The 22,328-nt window shown below is 39.3% G+C and overlaps 2 protein-coding genes across 3 annotated transcripts in view; one reads left to right on the top strand and one right to left on the bottom strand.

Moving 5' to 3' along the window:
- LOC128369215 (alpha/beta hydrolase domain-containing protein 17B-like) lies at positions 1-7,910 on the top strand. 2 transcript variants are annotated; one of them, XM_053330216.1, is made up of 6 exons: positions 1-168; positions 973-1,058; positions 1,890-2,386; positions 2,707-2,901; positions 4,189-4,368; positions 4,971-7,910. In XM_053330216.1, exons 3-6 carry the CDS (start codon positions 1,890-1,892, stop codon positions 5,194-5,196), a joined length of 1,098 nt encoding a protein of 365 aa, XP_053186191.1. In that variant the 5' UTR covers positions 1-168; positions 973-1,058; the 3' UTR covers positions 5,197-7,910. The 2 variants fall into 2 exon arrangements, with proteins under 2 accessions (XP_053186191.1, XP_053186190.1); XM_053330215.1 differs by having other exon boundaries at positions 1,887-2,386.
- Positions 7,911-21,933: 14,023 nt separating this feature from the next.
- Positions 21,934-22,328, bottom strand: part of LOC128369616 (receptor-type tyrosine-protein phosphatase S-like) — a 50,353-nt gene continuing 49,958 nt past the window's right edge. Inside the window, exon 35 of the mRNA XM_053330694.1 lies at positions 21,934-22,010. Coding sequence (XP_053186669.1) covers positions 21,942-22,010 — 69 coding nt within the window. The 3' untranslated portion in view covers positions 21,934-21,941. The remainder of the gene's footprint in view (positions 22,011-22,328) is intronic.

Raw genomic sequence — 22,328 nt, 5'->3', positions numbered from 1 at the left:
AAAAAAAATCTGGTAGCCATAAATTTCAGCTTGCTAGCCACCAACAGCTGTCAGTACACTTGAGGAAAACCATCCATGTCAAGACACAAAGAAGATATTCGAAGTCTTGTGCTGCTTCTGTGTACATATAGGGGCACACCAGCCTGCCTGCCAGCATACTGTGAATCGGTAAGTAGCTAGCTTTGAGGCTAACGAGCTAGCGAGCCGATAGCTGGCTGCTCCGCTAACGATGAGTGATGATATTTATCCTGTTTGCTGGCATCATCCTGCACAGCGTTTGTTCTTGTGTTGGCTTACAGCAGTGATATGTTGCTTCCCTCTTTGACCCGGTATGTCATGTTTCAAAACTGCTGTTTATTGGCATTGGCTAACATTTGAGGTTAGCATCGTTGATAACCATGAAGCCTTATTAGCATGTCAGTCTCTCCTGTCGCTGTCTGTGCTGAGGGGGTGTTTTAATTCAATCAGTCACTAGTGTCTGTGGTAATGTCAGTGCATTTTTATCAATTTATTGCAGCAGTGATACTTTTGCAACATACATTTATGTTACTTTTTTGTCCAAATATACGTATGTTTGTTACAGGAGGTATAATTTAAGTTATAACAATTACAAATAACGTTTTGCACCCTTGTAATCGAATCGTGTTGTCTCTTATCTTTCAAATTAGTTATCCCTTCTGCATAGCTGTGATAACATGTTTCTATTGTTTTTTTGTTTGCCCAGTGTCAGTCTAATTTTTTACAGCTCCAAACACCATTTTATTTTAAAACTCAATCCCCACAACCCTTTTTTATATATCACTCCATATCAGTGCATAGCAACTTTTAAAAAGAGCCGAAATGAAAGGACAGACTAAGTGCTCAAGGCTCTGTGACTATATGTTGTATGAATGACAGTATGACAGTAAAATGACAGAATGGTGCCTCATGCTGTCATTTTAATGTGAGTGATTACGTGTCTTCTTTATTAAGATCCAGCTGGCTCAGTGACTAGACCAGAGGACCTTGGCACCATTGTGTGCCAGTTGATTTGAAGACCCAGGGACTTCAGAATCCAGGTACAGTCATAGCAGGATATCAGTACAGGGTTTCCTCCAGGAAATACCTACTTTTCCAAACTTGTAAAAACTCCTGACTTCACAACATACTCCTCTGATTAATTACTGCAAGGCGAATGTATGATGAAATTGATCCATCAGTCTCCTGCTGAGCTGAACCCGCAGAGCTTGTAGCGTCTCATCTTGTTGTTAGTACAGGTATAAAATTATAGTTTAAACATCTGCCTCATTCATTAAATCTGTGGCTTTTGATGTGTGATGTTGTACTGCTGCTTGCTTTCCCTGAGGCTTAAGGGATAAGGCTGTTGTTTTTCTGTCAACAAATCTCATGTGCAGAGCCAAATCAAATAACGAAGTGATCATGTGTATGTGTGTATCCAGAGTCAGACAAATTGTATTCCTCTGTCATTGTCAAAAAATTATGAGCATTGCGTTGCACTGGGGGACATGTTCTTTCGTCATAAAGGCTACGTTTATAGTAGTTAGTTTAGAAGTGGCTCCAAAAATAACAGCGATCACATTTTCAGTCTCAGAGAGAGTTACTTTCACAGCAGATGCCACTGCACATGCGTAGGAACGTGGTTCTGTTGACAGAGCTTCAATAGCTTACACATACATATTGCATCCTCTTAACTTTGTGCTAGACGTTGAATTTCTCAAAGAATTTACGTACAAAGTCAAGAGGTTGCGATCTGTAGCCCAGCAAGCAAGGCGAGCACTATAGAGGTGAGATGAAAGCCTTTGCTTCTTGCATACTGTTCTCGCTCGGTTTTCCTACCATCTACTTACACCGTCTGTTTTTTGTTGTTTGTTTTTTTTTCCTACCAGAAGATGAACGGTCTGTCCATACGAGAGCTATGCTGTCTGTTCTGCTGCCCCCCTTGCCCCAGCCGCATTGCAGCCAAACTGGCTTTCCTCCCTCCAGAACCCACCTACGCCCTTCTCCCTGACCCAGATCCAGGTTCTGGAGCTGGACCTGCATCTGTGTCCGGCTCAGGGGCTGCCCCGCCTTCAATTGGAGCTCCAGGACTACGTTCCCGGTTGGGTGCTGGTAGTGGAGGTGACAGAGGAGGCGGAGGCGGAGGTGGTGGTGGCGGCGGTGGTGGTGGTGGTGCTGGTGGCAGCGGAGGAGGAGGAGGAGGAGGAACTAGCGCCGGCGGCAGTGGTGGCAGTAGTGTAAGCGAGGGCAGGTGGAAGCTGCATCTCACAGAGAGAGCAGAGTTCCAGTATTCACAGAGAGAGTTGGATGTGACTGATGTATTCCTGACCAGGTCTAGCCGAGGGAACAGGGTTGGATGCATGTACATTCGCTGTGCCCCCAATGCCAGGTGAGACACACGCCACCCACTGAACACCCTGACACAGGATGTGATCTCTGTGCCTTTACACATAGATCGCATACTTGTATGTCTGTGTTCTTATTTTTGCTTGTTGGGGTGGTATGCCTTTCTGCTGTGTAGCATGTAGTTTGTTCATAGCACTTTTTTTGCTCAAAATTTATGAACCAAACATGTTTTGCAGTCATACGATTACATCCCATATTTTTACATCCACATGGGGCTTCCCAGTTCAGCAGTGTCTCTGCTTAGCCTCAGCCTGCTACCTAACTTCCTTCTTCTTTCTTCCTCCTTCCTTCTTTGTCTCTCAGGTTCACAGTGTTGTTTTCCCACGGTAATGCAGTAGACCTGGGCCAGATGAGCAGCTTCTACATCGGCTTAGGCACACGCATCAACTGCAACATCTTCTCATATGATTACTCAGGCTATGGTGTTAGCACTGGCAAGCCGTCTGAGAAGAACCTTTACGCTGACATTGATGCTGCCTGGCATGCCTTGCGCTCTCGGTAAGCAGGCAGAAACTGTCCATTCCCATCTAGGCAGGATCCAAATTTAACAGCCAACAAGCACCTGATGCCAGTAAAAGTGTCTTTGGTAGATATCAGATCAGCAAGAGTCACTCACATCACAGGCTAGTAACTTTTTGTGAAAATAACATTTGGATGACTCAGTGTTATACAAACATCCCTGCTGACCATGGCACTCTCTCTGACCATTAGCCAGTCAAATCAAAGCTAAACAATGGCTCTTTATCAAAGAGGCTGTTGATTGGCTGTCACATGCTGTGCTCTCTCTGAAGCTGCACCATCTAAAATCCTGAAAACTGTTCCTCTTGTTTATCTGCTGCCAGCCTGGTTAATGAGCCTAATGCTAGTCTTACAGCCAATCCACATAGAAAGTGTTTTTGAAATCTGATGGAATGGATGCACTTCCATTTTTATCAAATGTTTCAATCCAGACTGAATCTCTCCGATTCATCAAGGCTCCCAGTTTGCCTATGAGCTTGCCTGCTTCACTTCATGCATATACTGGGTGAGGTGAAATCTGGAAATACATTTATTGAATCAATAAATAGAAACAGTGTTGTTTTTTGCCTGTTGAACCAACATGAAAACTTCTGTAAATGCCGGCTGTTAGTCAGTCTGGAAAAGACAGTTTGGCCAGCTGCTGTCCTCTCAGCTCCTCAGGAGCTGCTGCTGACAGACGGCTGGTTCTGTGGACAGAGACATTTGAACGCAGGTTGGAGTCAGTGTGGATTGAACAGATAGAACATGCTTTCATGCTGCTTAAGTCTTGCTTTCTATGCGGATTCCCAGTTGCATTTTTTGTATGCATAATATTCTAAACTAAATGTTCCTTTCAACCCTCATATTCATAAGCATACTTGTTATGAGTTTTCTAGTTGAAAAGACAAATTATTAGTTTACTCTCACTGTTGACTGAAAGTTAAAAATTGAAAAAGTAAATGGGAAGGAGAATGTATTGTATTGCTTTCAAAAATATACATTAACATGACTGATATTTATTAACTTGGTAGTTCTTGACAATCTTCATAGTAGCCCATCACGCTCTTTGCTCACTTACTCTCTTTTTCAAATTTTGTGCGTTACTAACTGTTAAACATGGATAGTTGTTCCTTCGTGATGGTCTGAAGAGCTAACTGGACCATGTTAATCAGCATATGGAAGTTTACACACAGACATCAGTGAAGTTCCTTTTGCAATCCATACACTTGTAGAATTAAAGGGGCCCCTGCTCATTAAAAGAAGAAAATCTTTATGTGTGTGTCTCAGGTACGGCATCAGCCCTGAAAATATCATCCTGTATGGGCAGAGCATCGGCACAGTCCCCACAGTAGACTTGGCATCACGGTTTGAGTGTGCTGCTGTGGTCCTTCACTCTCCTCTCACCTCTGGCATGAGAGTAGCTTTCCCTGACACCAAGAAAACATACTGCTTTGATGCTTTCCCTAAGTAAGTATTCTCTTTGATACAAGGAACTTTTTAAGTTTGAAGTGATGTTCCACTCAAAAACAATGTTGTAATATGAGATGCGTATTATACCTTTTGTAAATTGAAAAGTATCACTGTGGAAATAGATCTAGAGTTTCAAATCAAGCTGCTGTGAACCTGTAAGTTAGAAACAAGTAAAAAAACCTTTGGGTTCAAAGGGTTAATATCTTTTGATATGTTAGACCACTGTGGGCAACATTGGAAGTCAATTAGCAGGACTGCTTCATAGCAGTACAACAATTATGCTTATTTTATCTAAAAGTTGTTTCTCAATCGAGAAATCCAAACATCTTTTCCAGCCACCTTTCAAGTCCAAAGTGTTTGATACTCACAAGACAGATGTTTGGTGGAATCTAACATGAATGTATGTCAGAGATGGTAATTAAAATGCACATGGTTATTATTTTGTCATTATTGGTCAATACTGTCCAATAATCAGTCCTGACCTCTGTTAGTTTATATGCTGACTGGCTGCATAACAGCCAGACTTGCAGCCAATGAGAGAACTGGATTTTGTCAAATCTTTCCTAGTTCACTAATTGCTTCAAACATTTGTCTCCCAGCATAGAGAAGGTATCAAAGATCCCGTCTCCGGTGCTCATCATCCACGGTACAGAGGACGAGGTGATCGACTTCTCTCATGGCCTCGCCCTGTTCGAGCGCTGTCCCAAGGCCGTGGAGCCCCTCTGGGTGGAGGGAGCAGGTCACAACGATATTGAGCTTTACAGTCAGTACCTGGAGAGGCTACGGCGCTTCATCAACCAGGACCTGGCTGCACAGCATGCCTGAGAAACAAACAACAGCCTCTCTGCGTTTGTACGAATGAGATCATGTGTGTGTGCGCGCGTGTGTGAGAAAGAGGGCGTCAGCATGTTTGCAAAGTATGGATGAGAACTAGACCTAAAAAGGTCACATGTCACATCTGTGTGTCTTTGAAGCAGCACACCTTTATGTTAATTTTCAAACAATGAACTGTTTTCAAGCTGACAACGGTTTTTAATATATCATTATCTATATCCATCTGTACGGTGGAGTGTGGTTAAATGCTACAGACAAGAACTGAGATGAAATGACTTCACTAATGCGGTTTGGGTGTATGCGTGTATCAAAAAGTAACAAGAATGTGCTTTGTCTAAAAAGGCACACAGGTGTCATTTGTAAGTGTGACATGTTGATGAATGTGTGCAGTTTTGGATGAAAGTGTTGAGTGTATACTCATAACTTCATGGACCTGTGACACCTTAATAATGCGTGCACATGTTTGTGTGTGTGTGTGTGAGTGAGTGAGTGAGGCGGTGCTGCAAGAAATGAAGGACATCCTGTTGACTTGGACAGCTGCAAGTTCAGGAGGCATATGGAGACTTATCAATATTGATGTTTTGTTTTTTTAATTTTAATTTTTATGTGTGTATGAAGAATACCTCCACAGTTTGACCAACTCTCTTCAGTGGACAAACACTGGTCAAACATGTGCCCCCCTCCCCTTTCCCCCCAACTCCCTGTTTACCTATTAATGGACAACCATTTGACTGCCAGGGGATTTCCCAAGTTGTTGTCCAACTAACACTAACCTACCCTCTGTGTGGTTTTGGGGTCCATCTCCTTTCCTTTTGGTGTCAGTTAAAGTGGATACACGAGGACTAGTCTGGAATACTATTGTAGTAGCTTGTATGGCTGTTGGGTGTTTCCCACTTTCCCTCATTTTTAACTCTGAAAAGATCACAGGATGGCCAGCTTCCACTTTTTTCCCCCCTGGCTGTGCTGTAGCTTTTGCCTTTCTATCGTTCACAGAATTGCATCAGCAGCTTACAGGGAATGATTTTGATCGCCCTGTATTGTTTTTTCCCCACTCAGCCGAACAGAGATGGCTGAAACAGTAGTGTGGAAACAGATAGAAATGGAAACCGGTTCTTGAGAGCCACACTGAAGGTATCTCTGTTTATGTGGATTTTTTTAAGGCATCAATCAACTACAGATGTGTAGGTTTATTTAGTCATTTTCGTGTCACACAAAGTAGTTTGGCTCTAAACTGAAGGGGATACTTGGACAGACTGCACTTGCTCGGTAACAGCAGGAATAAGTCAGATTAAGTCTGAACTGTAGTTTGAGATCTGTTAATATGTTGTAGTCTCTTCTTGTGAACAGACCCATGTGGAGTTTAATGCTTTAGTTGGATTTGATGTCTTTTTTTTTTTCTTACAAAAAAAAAGAGCTGCTCAGTTCACCAAATGAATGAGGACTGTGTCCATTTTGTTGAGAGTAAAAATAATGCTGATGAACTCGTAGTCTTATAGCACAGTTTGTTTTCCAAGTCTTGTTCCAGTAGCACTCATCACCCAGGTTAGACAGCCTCCTGTTCATATTCACCTTCAGCACATTTTTCTTAACGTTTTTGTCTCGATGTAATTAATCAGAACGTGTTTCTTGTAGTGTAGGGCCATGGATCATTTGTTTCTGAACCATGACTAACAATGTGATTTTGATGGGGTGCCAGGACGGGACATCATGCCTACTAGCTCTGTTTAACCTCTGTGGCCCTAATGTAAGGGAGCTCTCTTATGGGTGGCAGCATGCTTTATGTCTGACACAAGCCATATTTGAGCCTCTCACTGTTGGTGTGGTGCAGGTTCCACCACACACACACACCTTTTTTTTTTTTTGCACATCATCACACGCATACACACACACTTTGAAACACAACATACACATGCATACACACATCACACGTACTGTAGTACACAGTATATTTACACATTTATATATATCAGATCAAGCATGACAAAAGCAGGTCTTAAGTTCAGCACTATTGTACAAAGCATCCAAATGTGTAATAAGGGTATAAAATGTAAGTTTGTGTGTCGTCTTCATTACTGTTGACTGTCTTCAACAGGCCAGCATCAAGGATACTAGCATCCCGTTCTCAAACAAAACTAATAAGAACTGTGTGTAGACCTGGCAAAAGTACACAAACTGGTTTTATGGATCCAGGCTAGCACTACATTACCTTGCAACCTTGTCCAGCTCATTCAGATCTACACAGTGTCCTCTGTGCAGGAGACCCATCAGGTTCAGTGGTAGTAGCTGCATTTTGTTAAAGGGAAACATGTGCTCATCTAGCACTGGTCTGATTACTCCATTTTTGGGAGTACAAGTGGGTCTTAGTTAACAGTGGAAAGGTTATCCAACATCATTCGCTGCCCGTCATCGTTTCAAACAGGGAATCTCTTCATTCTCATCCTGTGCTTTGTGTCTCTGATATTTAAATAATAGAAATCTGTTACCATCTTGAACCAGGGATCTGAGCTGTCAGAAGAATTAGAGAGAATTATCGCCTCTCTCTGAAAACAGATAAAGGCCTCAGTTTTTTTCCTGGACAGGTCGTGTTATCAGGGAAACCACTGGATCCACCTCTCTTGTGGTTTGGTTAAAGAAAGGGGGTGTAAACTCGCTGTTTTATCGATGCACCACTATGGTATATTGTATCCTCTGGCCCTGAATGTTTATCGATTGTGGGTGGGTGGGTGGGGGGCGGGGAGGGGGTTGGGGGGAGATTGAATATTGAAAACTGTATGCATGTCTATTGTGTTTTGCAGAGCAAGTGATGGGGTGGGATGTTATCTATTATGTATTCTATGTGAGGGTAAAGCTGAACTCATGGCATTGGAACATTGAAGCGCTTTAAAAAAAACAAAAAAAACGGGACGTATATTTGAATTTTTTTATTGCTGATACTAACTGATGTATTGTTATGAGTTTTGTGCTAGAGTTGAGCAGGGCAGTGGTGGGTGGGTGGGTGGTTGGGGGGCTACACAATATTAGTGGGCTGTTTATATGGTTACTGTACTTACCTATTCTATTCTTTGTATTATGATTTGTAATTTTGTTGCTTTTTTTTGAACTGAGAATATGATGTAATGAAATTAATACATGGGACTGAATCTTGACCTTTTTATGGACAACAAAATAATAAAAGATCACTTATGTACAAAAACAAGAAACTGACTATTGATTTTATTTATTTATTTATTTTTTAAACAATCATATTTTTGTTAGATGCATAAGTTAATAAGACTGTGTACAAGATCTGGAAGCCAGAGTTACAAAAAGATGTGTTTTCATACATATGATGACTTCATTAGCTGAATAAAACATGAGTCTTTAAGATTGGGTTTTGGATGGTGATAATAATATGTAAGGAGTCTCTCTTCCAAGATTAGCTGGATTAAAAGCAGATAATGTTCAGGGTGTATACAGTGATGGAAAGAAAAAAGAATATTTTTAAAAATCAACGCAGTGGTTGAGCAGGTACATTTTAATTTGTGATTTTACACAATTATTTTCATGCCACATACTGTATCATACACTTCTTAGGTTTACAGTAGTTTAAGTCATGGAAATCATATGGCCAAAATGTGAAAATAAACCCTGAGTGTCTCCATTATTTATTTTAGTATTGTTTGTATTTGAAGAAAGTTTGGTGTCTGAATTTATTGAAGTGCAAGTGAATTAAGACCTGGCTTTGCCCCTCATCAGTCGAGTTTAATGGCAGTGACTGCCCTCTGCTGGCTGATTGCTGTCACTAACAGTCTTTCTCTTTGGCATGTTACTCCATCCCAGCAGTTCATTTCCACAGTTTAAACTCTGAAATTTATAACACACAAATTGTTAAAAGGGAATGACAAAGTGCCTCATATCTTCTTGTTGAGATTGATCCAGAGTGTGTCATTGTTGAAGGTTGAGTTTGATCCAACAAAACGATGGCCACATGATGACTCCCAGCAACCTCTGCTGGCTGAGCTCAGCTGTTCATTGGCCAGGAAGTGCACATGGCTCCAGCAGGCTGCCTCCATATGGCTCTGTGCAGGGGAGCCTTCCTTCAGATTTTGATCTGTCAGCAGAGAATTTATGGACGACCAACACAAATATTGTCCTGGTGCCTCTCTGCCAATAAAGGCAGTCATCCATGTAGTTCACCACGTGTGGCCGGGTTCAATCATCCCGAAAGCATCTTACTGCTGACCTGCATCCTGTAGAACAGGGCACTAATACAGCACTTTAATGTCTACTTTGAGGAGACAAGATGTACTGAAGTAAATGTCAAATGGAGTCTCAGTGCTAAAATGCTTTTGGGAGACTGTCTAGATATAGCGATCAATGTACAGCATCATCTTAATTGAGGGGAACACTGCATGAGTTCCTGGAAGGATTTGTTTGTTGTAGTCCCACCACTGGCTACGTTTGTTGATAACTACAAAAGAGGAAAAGCCAGTATGAGTAAAGGACAGTGGAGGATGCACTCAGACCTGAAAGCAGCAATACTACAATTTAAAAATACAGGTGAATATATTTAGTAGTGTTATCAACTAAATATGCTTTTGGTTTTACTAACAGCATTGACTTCATCACAAATAATCTCCCATATGTCGTTTTTTCTGGTAATATTTGTTTTTGTTCTAACTCAATATATTTGTTAACCTCTTCCACTAGAACCTGATCACATTTCATTTTGCGCTTGCAGCTTTCTGCTCTTCCAAACTCTCCATAAAGACACGCAAAACCCTCATTTAAATACTGCCGTCTTCACCCTGTTGCACCTGTTTTCATTTACACAGTTATTCTTAGTAGATCACCAACAAAACGCACGCAAACAAAACATGCAATCTATTGTACCGTACACACAATTTAGTACCCACTATTTGGGATCTTAGTAAATCAGGCCCTTAGTGTACAGTAAGAAGTTGAGGTGGAGTTAAAGAATTAATTCACACTTTTTCAAGTATGTCTTGAAACAGCAGTCAGGTGCCCAAATGAATGCTTTTTTTAAAACACGAATCTTCTGCTGGGTGTGACTCCGTTGGAATGAGATCAGTTATCTTTGGTCCACATTGCTGTCGTGAACCAGTAAAACTTCTCTGTTCACGTCTAATCTCATCTGCAAGTAATGGTTTTAAAAGTCCCCAAAACCGGTTTGAGCCACCTCACTTATTTCCATCTGTCCCCAATGAACTTCCTTCTACACCTTAATAGTTTTTTTCCCTTTTGACAGGCTTTCTTTTCTATGTGTATGTGTGTACTCACTCTCTGTGCTGCAAGGACAACTCAGTCAAGGCTCCCAAAGAGTTTAGCCGCTCCTCCAGTGCGATGATCCTCAGCCCGATGTATCCAGATACCAACAGGAGCAACACCATTCTACAAACACATAATATCATCCTGAATGCCTTTATACATAATAGTCTGCCATTCTCACTCACAAAGTGAAAGCACATTGAGCAGAAAGAATCTAAAGACAGTCACAGATGGGTAGGTACATACTGTACAGTAATATATCAGGTTATGTATCATTGTGAAACTGAACATTGTAAGATAGAGGATTAGAGCTCTCAGTCAATCCAGAAAGTCAACATACCAAAATGTCCATCTTTAGTAGTATAGAAATGTTGTTTTTTAGGGCCTCTCTAAAAATCTCATGGACTTCATAGTCTGTTTTAACATGTCTACATTCCTATTGGGTTTTCTTCCAACCTTTTATACATTAACACAATTACAACACTATAATGGTAAAATGCTGTATGAAGCAGCAGAGAGATAGACAGTGATGGGTGAGGCTTTCACATTCTTAAGTAGCAATATCACAATCTAAAAATAGGAAGTCCTGAATGCAAAATCTTACTTCAGTAAATGTTGGTTGAGGTTGTATCGGCTAAATATACTTACAAGTATCAAATGTGACACTACTAAGGCAAGTCACACTACTTTGTTTTTATGATTAGTGTGGGGGGTGGGGGGTTAATTGTATGTTTTAATGTTTCTCAAATTGCATGTTTTTCTGTTTTATGTAAAGCACATTGAGTTGCCATTGTGTATGAAATGCACTATATAAATAAAACTGCCTTACTCGTTATGTACAAAAATGACCCTTGCAAGTATTTATATAGTAATATCATAATATATTACTAAATTACTGTTACTGTCACATTCCTAGTATTTTAGATTTCAAATTCAACTTTATATTACAGAGTACCTCAAAATTGTACTTGAGTAAATGTTAGTTACATTAAACCAATATACTTACAACATCACGTAGATGTGGAAGAGGACGCTGAGATTGCTTGCTTCTTGGAAGCAGAAGAATGGTGCAAACCTCTCAGTTATCCTCCAAATCCATGATACAGCTGATTGGGAGAAAAAGCACTTTATTTTATAATGACTCTTCCCCTTGTGCATTATGGATAATCTGAGTAGCTATTAAGTGTATGCGTATGTTTATTTGCAAGCACTTACACACACCTCTGTTGTCTTCATTTGTGGAGCTGCTAGGACGAGTTGAACTGCATCTTGTGGGAGCTGGAGGGTCTAAATTTGCTAAGATATTTTTAATTTAACAGGAAAAATCTCAATATTGTTATACATTTCTGCATATATACTTCTCTATATGTCTTATGTTGTTTTTGTGGAATTTCTCTCACCTTCACTGGACAGCTGTTGAAAATTATTGTCAAGATCGATGCTGTTCATTCTGCTCAGATGTTGATCTACAATGTCCTCCAAACTGGAATGACTGGAGAGCTGTAGATTACACAGGGAAAAGGATGCTGAAGGTTAAATTCTTTGACATCGTTCTTTGCATATTACAGATCATGTTTGCTCATCTATAAAAAACGATTGCTGCAATTCCTGCTTTGTTTGAGGTTGATGAGCAGCAAACCTACCAGTTCTTGTTCAGCTTCGATCTCTGTTGAAGAGGCGCGAGGGCTGCTGTTTGCACTCCCGTTCTGTGTCAGAGAGGGTCATGATTGAAAAAATTCTTTAAGAAATGATGTCTGTGCTGCACATGCTCACACATGAGCAGAGCACGTACCTGTAGGGGTGAGGGAGCAGGTTGGAGGAGTCTGTAACACATGTCTCGGTTCCTCAAAGACACAAATGAATACTGAGGGAGAAAAAGGAGGAAGAAAGGAGAAAGGGTTAATCCTGGAACAAAACAAAACTATAAGTGGTATGAGCTCATTTAAAATGTTGACTGTCAGTTTAATTGCAGGAATTTCTTCTTCCTTTTACTGATTAGGCTGGGTTAATGATTCATATTATTCACTGACTACTTTTAAACACATTACTACTTTTACTACTTCTACGAATGCTACTTATGACACAAGAATATCATGAATATGCATTATCATTCATGTTTTATCCCTCTTTAAAAACAATTTCAATCCGATCCCATTAAAAATCTATTTTGAGTTCTGTGGGCAAAGAGTTTAAAAACAGAGAAAGACGTCTGTTTAAAGGAGATTTTAAGATGACTATTCCCACAGAGGTGTATCACATTACTGCCAAAGAAACCCCTGAGAGCCTTCATTACGTCACATTGCACCCGAGGAGCCTCATTATGCAGGCGTCCGGGTGTTCATGTTTAAAAATAGCTACACTGGTGAAATGATCAAAGCTTTTTTAAGAACATTTATTTTCCCAATCCAGTAATCCTTTAATTGCATGATTATACTGTATTATCTGTCATAGCTGTCAAATCATAACATTTGTCTCAGAGGGCTTTACAGTTTATACAACATATGATCAAAAGTGCACCATAAAAAATTGAATGCTAAAAAGTTTAAAACCATAAAAAATATTGTTAAAGCCTGCAGTCTGACCTTGTCTCCATCAGCTGTTTGAACTGACAACCTGGACAAAGCCGAGTTATGTTTCTTCACGTTCTGGATGCTGGACTTGAGTATCACCACCTACAGTTTTTGAGGAAGTACTTTGGTTTTGGTCACTTTCACAGCTTTTAAGAGGACAATACAGTCATATTACAGGTGGTTGAATTTTAAAATATGACCTGAAAGCTTGACCTATTCTTTTAATTCCCAGGATAGGTAATATTAATGTTAACTACATCTTAACTTTTGGAAGATATAAGTGCAAAAGCTATTCTATCACTACTTGAAATTTAAAACATTTTTAAATAGCCTAAACTGTGATTTTAACATTAGAAGTGACACCTTCGTGCGTCTGTGTGTGTTACCCTGGTGTCTTTGAGCAGCACAGAAGAGTAGAAACACAAATGGTTCTCGGAAAGGTAGAGTTTTCCATGATACAGCACCTCCTTCTGCAACGCACAGGTGAAAGCTACAACACACACATACACACACACACACACACACACACACACACACACACACACACACACACACACACACACACACACACACACACACACACACACACACACACACACACACCAGTTTAAAAGGCGGCAGGTATAACATAAAAAAAACAAATCCTTAGTGTCACCTAGACAACAGTGGCATGCCTGCTGAATGGTTTACTAAAGTGCAGCTCCTCATTCACTGTGGACCATTTGGCAAACAAAGTAACAAGCAGCACTTAATCAGACAGCAGAGGCCAGAAAAGGCATTAGTGGGAAATGGTAAAAAGGACACAGTGTGATGTGATCTCCATAATCAATATCAAGGAATAAATAACAAACTCTTGACCTCAGCTCAACTCACAATGTGTCAGGTAATCCGTCTCAGGAATATCTTGAAATAGTTTGTGGAAGGATTTATTTTGCTTCAGGAAGTTCTGTGGGGAAAAAAACGGTGTGAGTAACATATAATATCTGCACAAGAACGTTTGGTGTTTGCTGTCTGAATTAAGCAACTATGATTGCACCTGTGCTGCAAAGCTAAGAAAAGGTGATAAATATAAACAGGAAGCAGCAGCCTGATGTGACCAGACTTACATTACTGGTGATAAGGCCATCTGATCGCTCGAGACTCTCCTCTGCTATTGTCTGCTCCCTGAGGTCACAAAGAGGTCAAATGCTTTACAGAGTTAAGGATTTGATCAGGACAACAACTGGGCACAAGTTTACATTTTCAAGTGTTGAAGGCAAGAGAATACCTGAGGGATATGTTAGCATCCAGGGTTTGACTTAGCTCCTGGATCTCCTGTCGGGCCTCATCCACAGTCTTAGATTTCTTACTTAATTTGCTACCATTGCCGGCTCTGCGAGAGCCGAGGACTCCAACTCCATCCAGACTGCTGTCCAGAGGAACAGGAGATAAATGTCAGATTGATCAACACTGATGAGTCTGCTTTTATAAAAGACACACAGGTAAGACACTGATACAACAGTTGGAGTTAAATATTTTTTTTTACCTATTTCCATGAAATGATTGTGCCAATGTGATGTATTCTTGATAGATAAAGTGTATATATTCTCAAAATTGTATTGATCAATCTCATTATACCTGGTCAAAGGTGATTACTGAGTACTGAGTACACATTACTGTGTATAAATAGAAAATAAAAAGAGGAATGTGTCTGAAAAAAAAAATTATTTCAACTTTCAACAAGATTTCAAAACAGTTCCTGGTTGCTGATGGTAAACACTTCATTATCTTCACTTTCATTGTTCTCATCAGATGAAGTCTGATGAGATAAACGTACACATTCACAGACACAAAGAATTAGTGAAATAAAGATAGAACAAAAAGATCTTTTCATCTATCAGTCAGACTGTTGACTGTGCAGTAAATTAGTAAAAAGGAGTGAATCTACTGCTGCTGTTTGTTTGTACATCAGATCGAATATCTCCATCAGTTTGAATAGTTCCTTTATGTGAAAGCAAATGTTAGTTGGCTCCAGAGTCCTTGAGACACCTCTCTGAATATCGACCGTATTGACTCTCTCCCTTTGTTTGGGCTAACTGTCGGCCTATTAAACCTGTGGTTAGTCTGCAGTCTCTGGGCAACAGCAGGATCTCTGGAGGACACTTTCACTTTTGTAAAGCACCGGCTACAAACGCTGGTGACAAAACAACAACATACTGCACACTGGATTTTGTGAAGACTTTACATTATTTTGTTCCAGAGACTAATATCGGTCTAAATTCAACTAAATATGACAAAATATTCTAAAGGAGAAGGCACAGAAAAGTACTCACACAGAGCTGTCCAGTGAGAATCTCCTGTTCTTCAAGCTCATGATGGAGAACACACACTTCCAGCTCAAACACATATACACACTATTATATATGCCGTACAATACTCTCTCTTTAGTTCTCTCAAGTTTTCAAACTTATTGAAACAGCTTGTGCTTGGTTCTTTGATTTCCTTTCTGGTAAATAACTGGAGTAGGAGGTTAGTAAGAAACAAAAGTGAGGACAGCCTACTTATGGGTTTGGTTTCTTATTGTCAAATCAACCAGTAGGCTGTGAGAGGCGGGGGTGTTCACTCAAACCAAACCAATCAGTGAAGGTAGATGTAAAAGCCATACACTGCTGCACAGCTTGGATCTTCATGGCAACAGTTGCTATGGGTGGCACTACATAGCCCTGTCCCTTTGACACACACACACACACACACACGCTCATGCACATACGTACAGAGTCACACAGGTATGTAGTGGCAGCAGTCACGCGTTTGAGCCGTGACAGTCACACCATGTCTCCCGTCAAGCAGCATGCTCAGCCTGTACAGATAGACATCAGAAAATGACTGATGGCTTACCACACAGATACATGACATGACATCTTTTAAAAATACACAAATGTTCCAATGTCATTACCGGCTAATAAAACAATCACAAATACTACTTTACAAATGTAGTATTTCCATTGATCAAGGGATTAAGAAATATATCAAATGCATGATGTCACTTGAACTAAGAACCACTGGCACGATGAAAACAGTGTTACTCATACTGTAGCTTTGCTGATGAATAGGTTATCTTCATTTTTGATACATAATATAATGATGTAATAAGAAAATGCAGCACACGTTGAGCAAATACTCACAGTTGGATACAAGCTATTATTATTTTCCCTTGATTGGGAAAATAGGTTGTCTTAATGATGTGTAAAACAGCACTCTACAGTACAGCAAAAGGCCTTTTAAAAAAATGATTTTTAATGTGTCACAGTAGCAAAACCATAGATGTAAATAGCTGAATTAATAGTGGTTGAATTTTGTTTAGCTGCTTCTGTCTCAGTGTGTAGTATTATTGTGCGTGCTGGCTCACTGTCTTTCTTTTTCACAGCAGACATTTTGACTTTTTGAAGCTGGAAAAACACGTCAATGAGTGAGCAACCACAATGGTAGTACCTTGGAACTGAATGCAACCTCCATTAATATTATTAGTTATATCTGTGCTTTTCCTGCTTTGACAAGTCAAAATGTCTGCAGTGAAAAAGCTCATCATTTTGTTCTTTGAATTGAATAAAGAATAAAATGAACAGAAGTCCAGTTTATATGATATATTGTGTTTACTATTAACAATGCCATGGTTCACTTGTAAATGTGCAGTCGCTGCATAAATATGTTGTCTAGTACCACACGGTATAAATGAACCACAATACATACAATATTATTCAGATGGAAGTTGTTTTCATCTTGAAATAAGAAAGCTTCTCAGGGTAGCACTTTTCTTTTTTCTTTTTTAAATCCAGCTGCCCTGACTGACAAACCGATGATCACATGGTGTCATTCCAGATGTTGGATCATGTCCGGTCATTCTCACCTTTCCTCCACCTCTACCCCATATGCAGCTCCGACTACTGAGTTGACTTTTTTCATGCATTTAGATTCTTTGATGAAATGATCCTCTAAATAATTATTATTGTCAGTTGGTGAATAAGTTATATTGTATCATTAATATTTTGAATATTGGTACTTTCCGCAATAATAATAGTTTTAATTCAAATATTGTGGCAGGTGTGTGGAACTAGTATGTGTTGTGTTTGACATAAAGAAAAGTGAAAAGAAGAATTTTGTTGTCTTTTAGATATAAAGTTCCACTGATATGTGTGACAATACAGAAAAACATTTTAGGGAAGATAAGTGGGAACATTTTTGGCTGCTTTTTAAAAAAATCTCATACTTTCAGTTTTCATTTAATCAGAGATGTTTATACTTGAGACTTTATACTTGACTGCTCATAATTTCAATACTTGGCATAATTGTTGTTAATGTTTCTATGTTGCTGCTTAAATACATATGGATTAATTCAATATTTATAGCCATGCTGATGCCAGTTTTGCTCACATAAACACAATCTGCTGTGCCCAGTGAGTGTTTGTTTGAGCAATAGCAGTTCAGGGTCATATTCACCTTTGTGTTGTTTAAACTGTCACGATGTGATGTGCTATTACTTCACAGAGGGAAAACAGCAGCCACCATTAAAGCTTCTTTCTTTCTACAGGTGCACAGGGTTGATTTCATAATGAATAGCCCTTTAATGACTTTTCAAAGGTGTTAAGTTACTGGGCCTGCCCCAACAATTCTCAAGATGTACATGCTGTATGTTTATGTTACGACAACGTATGTGAATTGTCCTGTGACTGACAGAACAATACATTCCTCACATCTTTTTTTTCTTCCCTTTCTTTTTTCTCTTATTACCTGAAAGCACAGTATGTTGTAAAAACTTATTTCAAGGAAGTAGTAGATTAAAAAATGAAGACAGTCACAATCAGCCCTGCGTGATAAGGAACATTCAGTTACTGTAGAACAGAAGAACATGTTCTTATCAGCCGACAGATCACAGCAAGAAACAATGAGGAGGGTGTTACTGTGAACCTCGGCTGCATCTTGCATGTGATACTGGAAAGTCAAAACACGTGTAGAGCTATGCTGAGATTCCAGTGTCCAATGTGGGTTTTATTTTAAAATTTCTATCAGCTGATTATATCTCCTTTTGTCAGGTCTCATGTACAGGAGTGTGCCCCGCTGTAGTGAAAGCACACACTGATACAACATCCCTGATCTTCATCTAGCAAGGAAATGTAATTGTCTAGGTAAAAGTACTCATGATACACTCACTTTTATCATTTAATGTTATCATTGACAGATTAACATGTAAGTGATACATCTATTTTGTCTGTAAAATCATAATATGAGAAGTAACATGATTCTAATTGTTAAATTATTGTAGTGGAGTTAAAATGATATTTCCCTATGGAATATAGTAAAATAGGCACACAAAGTAGCATCAAATGAAAATATTCAAGTAAAGTAGAAATTGTACTACTGCCAGACATGTTCTAAGACATGACATACAAAAATAGCTGAATAATTAACATTAACATGAGGTTTAATGCTCATTTTATTTTTTTATTTTAAATAGTGTACTGAAATATGAACAATTTTATGGTGTAATTTTATTTTATGCTTTTTTTTCTTTTTAATTTCTGCATCAAGTTTTTTAAAAGTTTGTATTCTTTGGATATGCAAATATTTATAGTTTCAAATGTTTAACTATTGGATACAAGATATTTCCTGCTTCACTGACAAGTCACTGTGCATGCTGGAGGCTTCAAGTTTCATGTTTGTGTAAGTTGCATAATGGCCAAAGCTTGTTTCAAACCAACTGTGATGTTGCAAATCCTGTTCCATGCAGCCACATGTCTCGATCACAGATTTAAGGTTCATTTTGAAGATTCTGTGGAAAGATTGTACTTGGGGATAAAAGCTGCAATTAGTGTTAAAGAAAAGTATCATTTTTTGTTTTCAAAAACAAGAATAATAATGATCCTCTTTTTCAGATGACATTATTTACAAACTAATGTTTTGAGAAGAAATAAGTTAACATTTTCTTAGCGTACCCGTCATTCATCCTTGTATGTTAAATATGTTGGTAGGATGAGGGTTAATGCAAATGTAACTAAACACTAGCTCCACACCAGCTGAAAAACACAGCTATTCTTGTTCAATCTGTTTTCAGATAAGCATGTTCAATTACATTTTCAAAAACAAATTCCCTGTGTAATTTTGCATGCAGTGAATTTTAGGAAAAGCTGGGTGCATTTCAAGAGTGCATTTCAGTCACTTTGGTCCCACCTAGTGGACATAGAGTGAATAGCAAAAAAGGACAAAAACCCACAGGAAGCAAGCAGCTCATTGTGCTGTATATCCAATCATCCTGCTTTTAATACAAAGTCAAGATACAATATCTACATCCATGGTTGGAAAGGAAAGAACAGGTACATAAGTGAGGGTGGTGGCGTCATCAGAGCTGGCCCTCAACACATTTCATAGTATGTTTCATGTGCGTGTCTTTAATATTTCTCTTGACACAATAATCATTAGAAATCGAAGGAATAACATATTTTCATATATGTCACACGTTGTCAAGACTTCTGGACCACACATAACTTTCATATCAGAATAATTTCAGATTTAAACAATAACCTTCGAGGGTGAGTAAAGTGTGTAGCTGGGCCATTCTTGGCCACTCTCTTTCAAAAATACACTTGCTACCATGTGCTATAGCAAACTAAATATCAACAGCTTGTCAGAGGCTTTCGCCAACAAGTCTGCTCTATACATCTAATGTCTCTGATGCCCTTGAACCTATCATGGCCGGGGTGAATCATACCTCCGTTCCTATGATCACACCACTCCTGTTGCTATGGAGGTTGAGTAGGGGGGAGGGCATCACTGTAAACTTAAACTAGGTCTGCCGCTAATGTACATCTCTAGCTAACAAGTCGGACATCAGTAATCAGTATCAAATAGCACCCTACACAGAGGGCATACTTTATAATAACAAAGCAAATAAAAAAAAGCACCAAAACTGACCATTTAAAAAAAAGAAAAGAAACCCAAAACAAAACAAAACAAAACAATGACAATATCATACTTTAACATTGGCTCGCCAAAGAAACAAGTAAACATCTTATTGGTTATAGTTGCTAGATATTCCAAATAATTAAATGAAAAGAAAAGTAAAAAGTAACAAAATAGAATAATAAATATTTTTAAAAATCATATGAAATAAATATGACAAAGTGAACGATAACAATAAGGCTTTTTTGCGACAATAAGAACTACATCACATCCAATCCCACATTATATCTTGTGCTCAGACATATGTAACTGTACTGTATAAGACTCCAATGATAAGACTGTATGTACAAAATTGGTGAAATCTCGTCGAGATGTCTGACACACTGTTAACATCGCTGTGCTCTTTAATCACCACATGGGGACCAATTATGATTATACGTCAAATCAAGAAAGATATATATCAATATTGAGGGCTTGTGCAGTTTGGACTGGAGTCGACGGTAGGGGGGAAACATCGATCGGTTAAGTTGGGATGTTCTGTACAGAGTGATTTAGGAAGAGAGAATTTGAATGTGGTTTACTGGGAGGTGGGACAGTTGGGTGAGGGGAGAGGACTGCTGAAAGACTTATTATCTCGAGTGAATTAACTGCAAAGTGGTGCAATTCAAGTAGGTAAGCTTCAGAGGAGGAAGATGATCAGGAACAGCTTTCATCCTCAGTTTAAGATACTGTATGACAATAAAAGTTTAGCACACAACGCATGAGGTTTCAAGCAGCATGTTGAAACATAAGAAATAAGTCAGCATAAGGCAAAGACATAATATAAACACAAAAGATCATGTCCATGTCTGCGGAGAACGGTTTTAAATTCGAGAGATAGAAATGGACTGTAGCTCAATTCTGTCTTTAGTATCCCTTTCAATAAGTCGCTGTTTGAACCGACACAATGGGACTGACATCAAGAGGAGCTGAGCTGGAGGGTGAACAAGGACTACAGCAAATAGCAAGCAAGCTTTGTTGAAAAAAAAGAATGCACTGGACTACAAATCCTCAGCCCAGTTGAGGATACGATGGGTTCTAAATCACTGTTCTGAGGCCAGCTGTTATTCAGTGCGGACACGATTAGGGAGTGTGAACTGATCCTTGGCCAGCGTGTAAGAGCGGTCTCTTGTCTTGACGTCGGTATTCGTGTTGATGCTGGATGACAGAAGGAACCATCTCTCCTCATAGGCCACAAGTTCATGTTCACGCTGCTTGGTTTTCTCTTGGCACTGTGCGTCGGGTAAATGAGCTTCCACACACTTCTCCAACAGTCCTCAGTGGTCGTGAGTCCGAGCTGTAGGTTTCTGCCGAGGCATAGCCTAGTCTTCTGCTTTTAACTATAATCAGAGCTACCTGTGGCAGCAGTAGACACCTTTGAAATAGACTCATGGACACATAGAAATGTTCACTTTTGCACTTTGTAACCCCTTAGTACACCAAACCAATAGATACAAAGTTGAGGATAAAAAGCCCATTTAGGGTGCAGCAGATATCCAGGCTCTTTGTGTTTTAGTTTTTTTTTCTTTTTTTATATTTTATACACATATAGTATCATAATTCCTGTTCAGAAGCCGTTTGTAATTCACTGGTTCATATTGGAGATAGCTGACCACAACACACATGTATTATACGTCCTTCACACTGGAACACTGAGGTAAGTATATGGATTACACATGGATAGTCTGCATACACCCACCAGCTCTTCGGGGGGAACTCCGGAGGAGTGTGGGTGCTGTTAGACACAGAACTGTTGTTGCTGTTTTTGTTTTTTTGTCCTTGTTGGTGTAGAATTCGTTTTTGAATCTTGCTCCTGGAAAAAGGTTCACTGTTCACACGTTTCAGGCTGTCTTTCTCATGTTTCACTCGTTGGTTTGTTTGTGGACCTCCAAGCCAGAGCAATTGATAGATGGGTTGTCTCTTCACTTACGTTGCATAGTGGTCAAAGCTACCCAGGTACTCAAGAGCAGCCTGATAGCAGAACTGGTATTCATCCTGGATGAGAGACACACAGATACAACAATGGATTTACAAACATGAACTGTTGTTACACACAGACATGAACATTTTGATCCAGCTGATTCCTCACAACACCTATTCAGTCTCATTTTATAGCAGATATTAAAGTTATTGCAACAAAACTGAACTAAAACCCTGGTTTAATGTTGGAAATGCTGAGTTTCGTATTTGAAAATACAGCAGTAGTTTCAGGTTTGCAAATTTGCAACTTCATATTTACAAAGGTCAGTTTTTATTTAAGTGACTTAAATAACACTCACAACAAATACCTTGTATTTTTTTGATTTTGACTCA

The sequence above is a fragment of the Scomber japonicus genome, chromosome 12 (assembly GCF_027409825.1).
Source record: "Scomber japonicus isolate fScoJap1 chromosome 12, fScoJap1.pri, whole genome shotgun sequence".
Lineage (NCBI taxonomy): Eukaryota > Metazoa > Chordata > Actinopteri > Scombriformes > Scombridae > Scomber > Scomber japonicus.
Note: the sequence above shows the minus strand (reverse complement) of the source record. Positions and strands in the feature narration are given on the sequence as shown.